This window comes from Scatophagus argus, chromosome 13 (genome assembly GCF_020382885.2).
Source record: "Scatophagus argus isolate fScaArg1 chromosome 13, fScaArg1.pri, whole genome shotgun sequence".
Taxonomy (NCBI): Eukaryota; Metazoa; Chordata; class Actinopteri; family Scatophagidae; genus Scatophagus; species Scatophagus argus.
Genome location: NC_058505.1, coordinates 9,609,012 through 9,621,818, shown reverse-complemented (window position 1 = coordinate 9,621,818; position 12,807 = coordinate 9,609,012). Strand labels below are relative to the sequence as shown.

Genomic DNA, 12,807 nt, shown 5'->3' with positions numbered 1-12,807 from the left:
TCTGAGGTCTAGATATTCTGTTTGTCCTTGCTTTTGCAGCACTATGTGAGCAATTTTATCTCAAATTACACACTTATAGTCAAAGCAATAAGAACTTTACGCCTGTTCATACAAATTCCAGGATGAATGGATCATAAGCCACCTAATATGTGCTATTAGGGAAGAAGGATGACAATTTCAGCCAAAATCAAGCTGTTTAGCGCTTTCGTTTTTTATGATGAATCAAACAGACACATCTAGCTGAAGGGAAATATTAAACAGGTAGAGCTCAGTTAAAAATCAGCTAAATCAGCAGCAACTGTTTACATTATTTAAGGCCTCCTTTTTTTTAACTTGGCAGTTTGCTATCTTTGGACTGAGATGCACCTGATTCAGCTGCTGGAATATGAGAGGATAACCCTGGTGAAGCAGGGTCTATGTCAGCAAACTTCCCATTGTCGATTGTCAAATGATCACCAGGCACAATAACCTCTTGGAGTCTCTGCTGGACACCTGGCAACTCCTCACAGCCAACAAAATGTCTGGCACATAACCCCCAGTAAAACTGCAAATTGTCTTTGTTGCACTTCCATTTTTGCACATCTTAAAACAAACAAGATGCGTTAATTACCATTGTTTGGGTAACTAGAAAAGTGTTATCATCAATTATCACCACAGACACAAGTCACTTAATCAGCATTTCGCACATTTGGAAATACAAAACATGCAATAAAAACATAACATACAAGGAGTCAACATCTTGGAGATATTTTGCCTACTGGCTGTCAACACTAGCCCTCATGACCGCCGGACAATGAGCTGGATGGGTTCATACACATTCGACCCTGAAGAAAACCCCTGAATTTTTATTAGGATTAGTAACTATAATGTAATTCTTGAATTTCAAATTGTAACTAGCTAAATGTTTCACACTGTTTCAATGCTTTGTGCTAAGCTAACAAGCTGCTAAGGGTTGTTTCATATTTTGTGGTGGTACTGATCCCACCATCTAACTCTTCCCTAGAAAGTGAATAAATCTATTTCCCAAAATATAAAAGTTTTTGCTTTAACTAAACTGTATCTTGCCACACTAATGATGCCCAAAATACCACAATGAATTAGACACAGTGACTGCATGTGTTTTACATAGGACATTCATTTGTCTATTTGTTGTGCATTTTAGCTCGACTCCATAACAAGACTGTCTCAGAGGGTAAGAACTGTGTACGAGCTACAGTTGGTCTTCTTGCCTCTTTATACAGAGCCAGTGCTGGTAATTAATGACAGAGAAACAAATCCCACGAGACATGAATTTTACATTAGGCTGTTTATATGCACTCATGCTGTTCTGCTTCATTCAAGCCTATGTGACGGGTGCACATGGCTCGGCATGGAAGGTAATCATGTGCAGTTCCTGTGAACTATGTCATCATTTCTGCTAAATGAAATAAAAAAAACAAGAAAAAAAACTCTAGCCGTTGAGAAATTGTTGCAGGACTCACTGCTTTACTGGCACTTGTTCTTTAAAGAGCAGTAGACAGAAAAAGCTCTGCTGGACATATCCTGTGTCTGTGTGGGGTAATTTATGAGGCCTGAAACGGAGCACTGTGGAGCACAGTCACAACTAGGCCGTCTGAGTCAGTAGAAGGTGGCGAAGCAGCTCACAATAAAGACACAAGCATGCGGACAGCGATATAAATATGCAGACAGAAAAACACTCCCTGACGTCTCTGTTGTGCACGCCTATAATATCCATTTAAACGATTTCCTTGCACAACCTCACTGACGTTGATTAGAGCATTTGGAAATGTGACTTTTACATCAACCTCTAATTCTCAACTCAGCTCAAATCAACTTAATCTCTGTTGCTGATCCAAAGTGCTTTACAGAGAGGAAAACAAAATCAAAAGAAGGAAACAGAAACAAGAGAAGAGAGAAAAACAGAGTGTGATGGTACAAAATAGTAATATTAATAACAATTCTAAAAAAATGTTAGTAATACACCAATATAGTAATAATAACAATTAAAATATCTTCATTGTCATATGTCCCCCATGTTATAACAGTAACAAATACAATAACAACTGCAGTAATGAGAGCGAAAGCACAGCTCAGGTAATGCCATAAATACTGCCATAATTTCTGATAGAATTTCTGTTGCATAACATGATGCTTCAGAGGGTGGATCACAGGCTTAGTGCATGATATATGTGCCGTAAATCATTTACGTCTGGCGTTGTTACATAAAGAAAACCAAAGAGCAACAAGGTGCAGCTGGGTATAGTCACAAAATGGCTGAGAAAAATAAAAAAAAAAGAAGAAAGTCATCTGTATCACAACAGGTATGTATCATGTGGCATGCAGGATATGAAGTAGTACAATCTGGCACAGAGCCCACTTGCGTTCTCTGCTATAAGATATTACTGTTATGCTGATCGCCAAAGCCTTTCGGACTAAGCCATTAATTTTCTGCCTCTCGTCTTTAAGGCCTCAGATCAATGCAACCTCAAAGACAAATTAATTTTCTCCTTTCTCTCCTTGTTAGTTTGAAATGCTCTCACCAATTACTAGCTCCTCTGATTATTTTTTCTCAATTCATTGGACTGAAATAACTTAATGCTTTTGCACATCACAGAGAGACGCACTTAAGTGTGTTTTTTATTGGCATGCAACTCTTTTAGAGAGGCATCTGAGGATGTGCAAGTATTGATCATTGCTGTTTTGTGTTTATAATGCATTAGCAGAGCATAGTCATTTTCTTTCAACACATGTGGATTGTTTGGAATGGTAAGGGGAAAGATCAATATGGGGAATGATCTTGGCTAATCACTTCAAATCAACCAGGGCCAGAATTAAGAAACCTGCAATGTTACAAACACATAAGGTGAAGGAAATACGGTCAGTTATTTTCTGCTTTGATCACTTAGCCAAAACTCCAATAATATAAACCCCTAATCCCGTCAGCACTTCAGCGTTCCTCTAAGATGAGCCTTACAGCCAAGGTTGATGCCTCTGACAGAAAAGGACACAGACACTCATTGTGTTACATGAGTTCTACAAAGGAGAGAAATACACTGGGTTTGGTGTTCGAGGTAACTTCACTCTGTGGTCGATGAATCTTAATGGGCACAATTAATTTCCTTTACGCCTCAAGTGCCCCTCAGTTTCACAGAAAGAGAGAGAGAGACATTATTTCAGCACCATTAGATTACCCGGCAGAACAGGTTGTTTAATTCAACGCCATATCATGGGCAGCAATAAATCCTAATAGCTACACAGTAAAGAAGTTAAAGGTGTAGATCTGAAAAAACCTAATAAACAAGAACCAATTATTTTCAAGTGCCATTCACAAAGCCCTGTGTGCCGCTGCTGGCCGAGGCATCTCGAGATGCCTCCTCTCTCCTTCTTGAGCCCACAACATTTCAAAATGTTCCCATAAAACAAAGTTAATGATCCAAAGTGACAAGTTCAGCTGCAAGGACATATTTCTGATTGGATCGAAATAACAAAATGGCGGCAGGAAACGGGTAATTGGAATAGCGAGTGAGATCAACAACTATATTCTGTTGGGTTCCTTGATTAAATGCACTGTTCCTGCAGCAAGTGGCAACACTAAGCCTATGTGGCATTTATGTTTATCGGGGCATTACAGTAGCTGAGAGAGCACATTAAACCCTTCATTGAAAATGCTCTGTGATGGCCTCCTCTCTGTGAGCCTCTTTTGAGACAAGGAGGGTAATTATGATAATTCAGTTGTTAATTACATTTACATACATCAGGAAGTGAACAGTTGAGAAGGCAGTTTGCATGCATGGAGAACTCATTAAAGTATATTTCACATCTCCTCCAACATACTCTTAATTAAGGCTTTGGTTGTTCAGCAAAACAGACACAAACTTTGAGTCCCCTTTGGTGTCAAGTTATCATGCTATGAAGATTCCAGGGAATGGCAGGATGGCAGGGCAAAAACAAAAAAAAAAAAAGTGCTGACAAGAGGCCAGGGTTCAGGAGCACACACCCGCCATTGAGACATCAACACCAACCCCAACCCCCATCCCCTTCGACAGCTCAGGTCAAGAATCAGATTTCCCCCTGGCAAACCCCCTCCCGAATATCCAGAAGTTAAAAATCATAACCTAATCCAGACTGTTGCTCAAGGGCTACTCGAGCCTCTAACATAACATGAAGTCGGGTCAAGCTCCTTGTTTCTTCACTTCATTCAGCAGACTTAGCCTGGCTCTGTGTGGTAAGGTGGCTGCAGTCAGGTAATTAAACCCATCATCAGTTTAATGTAAGGTCCTCGTCTGATGACACGTATGTCGCCTCTCAGCACTTCACAGCTTAATTTAAGCCCCTAAACGCCTGGCAAGGTCCTTCACTGTAATTGATCTCTTGTTCCAGCTTTTCTTCTACCCTGATTCACCATGTGGTGTAGAACTCACACACAGTTTGTTTTGGTGATTTTAGAAATATAATGCCGCAATAGGATGGCGATTATTTCCTGATCCATTGTAAAACAAAAAAGGGTTTCTGTGAAGTTGATGAGGTAGCCATGGCAACATAACTTGAAATCCCAAGAAAAGAAGAGGGTAACCTCTGTTCATACTGTGCACAATACTTCTCAGCTTCATTCCCAGCATTTTATATATAAACATATATATCTAATGGTTTTAGATCAGGCCTGAGATTAAAGAATTTGATTGGGTCCAAGCTTCAGCTGGAGCGAGTGCCTCAGCTTGCCTCATGGTAATAAAAAGAAACAGGTTTCTGAAGCAGTGTGATCCCACGGGAAGATATCCCTCATTCCAAGGTGAATCTGTAATTTCTGTCTGCAAATGAGCCCTTTCCCCAAGACTAACACAACCCTCTTTTCTTTATCACACCTGAATTGCATCCAAAATTAAGAGGCAGCCATCTGTGACATGCCACGCTGTAACCAAACAATGGAGAACATGCACAAAGACAATGGATTAAACAATAAATGGAGCAGCTCTCACCTTCAGCAGGATCTGGTGGCCCGAAGTCCAGGTCGTACCGCAGGACGTAAAAGTTATTCCACACATACAGTTGGTTGTCCCTGGGGTTGTAATCCACAGCGGTGATGTATTGATACTGGTTTGGGAAGACGATGTCAGTGTACTCGCCCTGGCTCAGTTTGGTGTTATAGATGTAGTCGATTTGGCTCCTGCTAGCCTCGCTCTCGTTCTCTTCATAGGTTGAGCGCACCACATGTAGCACGCCGCATACCATGAAGGCGTTGGAGGCAGAGCGCTTGTCGTAAGCTGTCTCCCATGTGGCCTCAAAGCGGAGAGTATACGGGTTGAGCTGGCTCACCACAATGCGCCCATTGTTCTGCTCTGTGGCGTAGATTACCCATAAACCCCTCTCATCTACTGCCAAGTCAATGTCTGTCTTGCCACCCCAGCGGTAAGGTGAGGTGTCATGATAATTGGCATTATTAACAATAGCCTCACCGCTTTTGATGCGAGTGCGCAGGTCAAACTTAACAATGTTGCGAGTGCGTTCCTTGTTAAAGAAAATAGCACCATCATAGGCTACGAAGCCTGTTCCGTCAACGCGGTGGGGCAGTTTATAGGTCGTCGTCTGGCGACCATTTTTGAAGTCCTCCAGAGAGGCGTATTCAATGAGGGTATCAGTGCGGTACGGCGTCCAGGGCATGAAGAAGACTTTGTCACCGGCTTGCAGCGGGTCTTTGCACCATGACCCCGCTTGCTGCTCTGCCTCATAGAGGAAGGTGGCATCTCCTACACCCTTCAGAGTCCCGGGACAAATGAAAACTAGTGACAGAGAAGAGAGTGAAACAAAATACATTAAGGAAATTATATTTTAAACATGAGTAAAACATTTGACACGCATCATTCTGGCTGCTGTACAACTCAAATGCAGGACAAAAGGATCAGGGACAGCAAATTTGGAGGAATCTAGTGCTTTTGGACTACTGCTAATAAATACGGGGAAAAAAGAAAATAATGAATGCGCCACAGTGATTATTCAGAATGAGAAATGTAAGGTTAGGAGAACTTGCATCTCAAGGGTCTGCTGCTACATCCTAGCAGGGGCAAAATGAAACAAAATGTGAACAAAAAGCGTAAAACTCCTGCAAATGAAAGACACAGGAAATGGGATACGAAGACATCACTCTTTTTTCTTTTTTTTAACACCAGTCTGTCTCTGACATCAAATGCCACATGAACAGCTGGGTATATGGACACACTGCACATGCATACTCACATGACTGAGGTCATAAACCAAAATGATAAGGGAACAGGCTTCACATCTTGTGATAAGAGTGAACAACAAGTTGTCAATGATGGTGGGAGCAAAGCAGAAGTAAAATGAAAGTGGAGGTTGGGGAATAAATCGTACAACAGTGCTAAAGGATTTTCACTACTTCTGTGGCAAAAGACAAGAGAAACCACTGATGGGTGAGGGAGGTCATGGCAAGGTTCCCATTTAGACAGCTTTAAAGTAATTGGTTCTGGATAAAAAGGGACACTGTGAATTCTTGTTTTTCAAACCTTTTTTTTTGTTAGTCTGTGCCAATCTCACTCAGCCATCACTGCTATTTCACATCACGTGCTATGGGTGCAGCAGAAGTTGGGCCAAGCAAACTAAGAATATATATACACAACAACTCGTTCTTCAGGGGAGTCAATACAGTGTTAGGCAAGAGTCCCTGGAACAAATCAACACCAAACAATTGGTGTTTTCTTTCACATTGTGAGGACAAAAAACTACATTCGATGACTGTGGATGTCATTTGAAATTTTGTTTTGAAATTCATTTGGATTCCATGGGTGCAAACAAACCTCCTATGGGTTTAGTATTTTGACAGGAGAGGCAATCAGGAGGGGGAAGAGACGTGAGGGGAGCTGTACTCAACACCACAGAACAAGGAGCCGGGGGGGGAGGGGGGACCAGACCACTCATTTACCTTTTTGCTCCACTTCTATTTCAGGCATTGGAAAAGAAAGCAAAAAAGAGTGCAAAAGGGAGAGAAAGGTTATCACGAGTCAACTACCAGGTACAAAGAGAAGAATTAGTTGGAGGATATGACCATGAGATGAACTGCAGAGCTGCTATGAGAAAGAGCGCTGAAGGAAAAAATAAGGATGTTTGTTAGTGAGACAGCCTCTCATCCTAGGATATAAAAACAGACAAGTTACGGCTGGAGACGAGTTATGTGCCATGTTTTCCAGCACATTAAACTTTTCATTCCTACCATCTTTAACTGCCAACAAAATAATGTACTGGCCACTGCAAAAGCAGAATACATCCCTCTAAAAATGCTTCTCCTAAGTGGCAGAAGAAAAACAAAATCTCCTGGTCATATTAAGATGGATAACATTCTGAGAGAAACAACACAGCAGTTATTTTTGGCATGTATTAACTAAGTGTGGAAATTGTTCAAACTTTATAAACACAAATCAAAACTCAATTCCAAACTGGCCCACACATAAAACGTGACACAGTGCTAACGTTACAGACCAAACTCTTAAATGAGCCAAAGAGAGCAACAGCACATGAGATGACTGATGGCTAGTCAGCCTAATATGGAGTCTCCTTAGTGCACTGTTGAAGCTGCATACGCTGGGCAGAACAGGAGGAGGCTGCAGACAATATGCGAAAGATTGGAAGTTAAAAAAAATGAGAGCAAAGAAGTTAGTCAAAGGAAAGGGTGGGGGGGCGCGACAGGACAGGAGGTGAAAAGGAGGTCTGTTTGAAAGAAGAAAAAAAAAGAGGTGAATATTTCTAAAAAATGTTTATAATTCATCAATTTAAAACAATACAAAGTACTTTCACGGGCAGGCTGAAGTCTAAAGCTGCTCTTACAGACTGCTCTAAAACACCCTTTTAAGGTAGATTAACTAAAATCAGAAAGCGCAGACAGGGTTTAAAATGGTGCAGGACTTAAACTCTATGCCACATTTAATTAAACAGTTTTCACGGTGACACACTAAAGCTGATCCATGACCTGAATACAGGAATTTGGTTAACCTGAAAAAAAGATGCAGAGTCATCCCAGATTTAGCATTTTTATCACTGACACTGTTTTACTCTAATATCCTGTGTAATATGATTCAACTGGACATTACTGAATATAAGTCCTATAATGTGCCCAATTTTCTGTAATCTCTCCTTTATTATCTCAGCAAAAGGCACAGAATCTGAAGTCTATATTATTAAAGCCATTTAAAGGATCAGTTCACCCAAATTACAAGAAAACATTTTCTCAGTTACCCCCAAGTGGTAACTAGTCATGCACATAGTTTTGGTTTCATTTGTTCCCTGAAATATTATAAGATTTCTTCCATGCTCAAATGCAGTAGAGGTCAGCGGAATTGTGTTTGCCATGTTCACAGCAGAGAAGGAAAAACATTTTTATAGGGACTATTTCTTAAGTACAGAGTTGCTCCAATCAAAACAGTAAGTAAGAGTTACAAGAACAGCATTTCCGAAGAGGATTTTGCTAATGAAATTTCTTCCTCTCTTCAAACCACAAATTTCATTTAAGCAGAAATCTCAAACATTCACAGGGTTTGATAAGGCTGTATTGAATACGCTTATCATATTAGAATCCCTTTGAATCCATTTTCAGATCTAATTAGATTTAGCTTTCAACATTTGTAAGCAACTAAAGTTATGTAAATCTAAAACTCAAAGATGCAATTTCTATCTGTGTTCACCTTTTGGCAGCTGATTAGTGTTCACAGCCTGAAGCTACAACCTAAAAATACATTAATTGTTTGATATGCATCACAACATTGTGATGACGAGAGTGTCCTGCTTACATTTATGTCTTATTTTGCCCCAAAACCGGAGATCCTCTCACAGAAGTATTAGATCGATCATATCTAAATAAGATGTGTATAAAATTTGGTCTTACTGAACTACAAAATCAACATGTGGACCTGTGATTATGGGGTTGTGCTTAAGAGTGATGTTTCTTTTTCCTCGCAAGCAATCTCTGGCTGAGTGCAGACACCATCTTGCAAAGAGGACATTAACCAAACAACTGCCTAGAAGTTTCATTTAAGGCATGACAGAATTAAAATCAACATGCCCAATAAGATCCAAAAAGAGATTCTTCAGCCTCTGAACTTAACAACTTTGGATATTTTTCCAACTTGCAATAACATCCAAAATGGAAGTAAAAACTCAGCCCTAAAGGCATATATCTCAAAACCTGGACAAATAAAACCAAAACTATTGGCATGATTACATTGAACCTGGGGTAATTAAGGAAACTGTTTATATTTTGGTTTTTTTTTTTGGCAAACTGACCCTTTCAGTGACTACAACACTTAATTCTTCATTTATCATCATTAATGCCTTCCAAATACGTCCAGTTTCCAGTTGGAGTATCATCTGTAAAACAAACATCTGTCTACTCCGCAGACACTTTAAAAACACACAATAAGATTTCAGTGTGAGATTTGGATGGCGATACTTACTATAGGGAACACACTCATACTGGACCTCTAAGTACTTGTAGGTGCCAGGGCATGGATCAGGAAAGACATCAGAGCCAGTGACAACCACACACTGCGTACGGTTGTTGCACCTAGGAAAAAAAGAGAATTGACCAGAGATTTCACCATGACTATCCACAGCAAGCGTACTCGGTAAAGACAACATTAATAACACGGAGGGGGGAAAGTTCATCGTTACAGCTACAGAGAAACTGACGAAATCCCAGCCATGGCTGTCACATGTGAATTCTAGTTTAAACCTTGGCAAACAGAGAGAGGAATGAAAACATTAAGGAAGAGTAAATGAACGAGATAATAAACAACAGAGTGAGAGATCTGCTAAAGGCATGTTGGGAATTAGCGATGGCATTTCCTTTCACAGCATCTTCATATCGCTATTGAAAGGGATAACATTCATTAAAACACACACGACAGGTGGCAGCGACATGCAGCGGACTGGAATGGTGGCCTCTGGTAAAACAGGGAGGCTCCTCTGCACATACGCAACAAACACAACTGTCTGTGAGGTTGTTTTATATTCCTTCCAGTTTGAAATAGTGTCCCTCCATGATTAACAGTCTAATGTGTGAACTGCAAAGTTAGTGTGCGTGTTTGCAGATGCATGATGGTGCTAAAAAAGTTCAAGTAAAGAGGGAAAGGGGGGGGGGCGGGGAAGAACAGCAGAGGACTGAGTTTGTGCAAATACGGTATAGGGTGAAATTGGCTCCACTTCAATCAAGCTCACTCGAGGCCGAGGGATTGAGAATAATTTCAGCAGTAACAGAGTCAAACAAGAAAAAAATTGGCAACAAAATAGGACATTCAACAATTTGCAAGGCTGAGATAAATATTTCAGAAGGTCAGTGGCAGTCATGCAAGTTGGACATACATTTCAACACTGGACATGACTTTCAGAGAACCATTAGTAATTCAAGAGGCTCTCTGTCACTGCGAAATGGGATTTTGCTGCACAACAACCACACAAAAACCACCTCTGTGCGCTTTCAACTAAGCCGGATGTTAAAATGGTGAATAAAAAGGTAGACTTGTGTACATTAACCAAAGAGACTTGCTCTAAATCCACCTATGCGCTTTCATAACAAAACCCTTCACATGAAACTAATGGATTATTAAAACATTATATATTAATTAAAATGTACAAGGTCCATCATGAAGTTAACAAATAGCATCAGCATCATCAGTGATGGTTTAAGCAGCCCTGACAGTATGGTGCCAGCTGCACTTAAGAGAATCTCTTTTCTGGCTTCACTGCAGTGAGAATCACTGTGAGGGAGAAGGGTCACTGCATCAAAAAGGGAATAGACTGGCAGCAGATGAGAGCACTTCAAACACACCCTGAAATATTCTACTTAATTCAATGTTTAAAGTTTAGAAGTATGACTGACACTAGTTCCGAGTGGGAGAAAGCACATTTACTCAAGTATTTAGGTACAATTTTGAGAGATATAAAACAAGAAAACAATGTTTAAATTTAGTTTTAGCTAAAGCTTTTAGCTTATTTTCTTCTTATGAAGTGCTTTTATTTAAACTTCTATTAATTTTTACAATTTTTCTCTAAGGGTAGTGCCACAAACTGACTTACTTAAGCTGATATGTGTATGACTAATGTGTTCGCAAAAAAATTCTCATTTGCACATTCAGAAGACAGCATTCACTTTGAAGGTCAATAATGACTCCACTCTTAACTCCATTTTGGGCTCCACCACCAACCACTCCAGCTAGTTGCTAACTTTGTCTGTTCTTGCTAGCAATGAGCACTTAATGTACAGTCAGTTTATCAAAGATTTTTTTCACAGGAAACAATGGCCTGCTTTTGCTTAAAAAGGGTAACAAATAGCAATGAACTGAAGGCTGTTACAGCTGCAGAGTTAGGTGACAACTTCCTGTGGGTTTGTCACTTTAAGTGATCCTTTTCGCATCACCCAAGGTCATTTGATCCACTGTGAATAAAAAAAATATTGATTAGTGCAACTTTTACTAAAAGATCTAAATGCTTCATCTACTACTGCTAATTCTTTTCAGACTGCAAAAGTTTACTGGCATTTACTCTGCTGCAGTTTTTTAGATTCTCCTTCTCGTTTGGAGAAAAGGGGGTGTTGTTGCTAAGCATTTTGAGACACTTCCTCTGTGTAATCTGTACTGCACTGAGCACCATCCCATGGTAGTAAAACGTCTGAATCCTGGTTTCTTTACCCCTAAGAGCTGCACTACTGACCATCTAAAATATTTATTCTGCTAGTTTACTGGGTCAGAGAATAGATGGCCTTTTGCCTTCAAGGCAGCAATATCACCTTATTTGGATTATCTTCTTGTGTGTCAACAGTATACCTACACTCATAGAAAACAGAAAGGTGCAGGCCGGTAGAAAGCGAGAGTAAGGTCAGGCATACTGTCCATTTACTGCACATCTCTGAGGGAATGATCACCTGAATATTAACAGCCTCAGAGTTTTCATCATTTTCTTCAAACATTTATCATCCAGCCACTTTACTTTTCATCCAGCCACTTTCAACCTGACATTTTACTTGACAAATCACTTTGACATAAATGTTGAAAATCATGCCATTTGATTCCTGTCTAGTTGTTTTTGTTGTGAGGAACTGGCTGCTGATGAATACTTTTTGCCACAGTTTCCAAACCAACAAAACTGCCACTCTGTGTTGCAGACTTCCCACTGTTTCCCTCTCCTCCAATCTTGTTTAATATGTTTGTTTATCTGTCTGCGGTGCTTTTGCCTTTTGTTGATCTTCTCCGATATTGGCAGCACATTGCGTCTTAATGTGATCCTCATTCTTTTACTTTGCTGCAGACCGAGGGAGGACTAATCAGCTTTGCGACTGCTTTAACATCCCTGGTTATCACATCAACCTTAATTATGGTCAGGAGCCCATTTCCTCTGATCTGAATCATTAGAATAATTCTGGTTAAGGGCTTGTGGTACAAAGTCTTCTCAAAGCTTTTGCTTGCACACTGCCTCTGGGGAATCTTCGATGGAGATAAGTTTGAAGTGCAGCTCCAGCAAGTGAGAGTCTGACTTGTCAACAGATGTGGTGCACAGTGTAGCAGACTGCAGTCAAACCAAGGTGCATGGACACCGTCAACGATGTATTGCGGTATGAGAGTACTGGGACCTGGTTGTAAATTTAGAAAGACAGAGTAAGACAGGAGGACTTGAACCTTTCTTGACCTATTCTGTAGAGCTGCATCTCAGGGGAGTAAATACAGAAGTGAATGAAGCGGTTGGGGGGAGCGGGATAAGATGAGGGCAGAGGTGTAAGATGGTGGGCGATGAGGCTCAGAAGCTAGCTTAAGG

General features: G+C 40.4%; 1 protein-coding gene across 6 annotated transcripts in view; it reads right to left on the bottom strand.

Annotated features, from left to right (window-relative positions):
* Window positions 1–12,807, bottom strand: part of LOC124069125 (adhesion G protein-coupled receptor L2-like) — an 82,222-nt gene that overhangs the window by 34,379 nt on the left and 35,036 nt on the right. For all 6 annotated transcript variants that reach the window (XM_046407921.1, XM_046407924.1, XM_046407923.1 and 3 more), the window contains exons 4-5: window positions 9,456–9,565; window positions 4,977–5,777 (exon numbers count right to left, since the gene is read on the bottom strand). In XM_046407921.1, coding sequence (XP_046263877.1) covers window positions 4,977–5,777; window positions 9,456–9,565 — 911 coding nt within the window. The remainder of the gene's footprint in view (window positions 1–4,976; window positions 5,778–9,455; window positions 9,566–12,807) is intronic.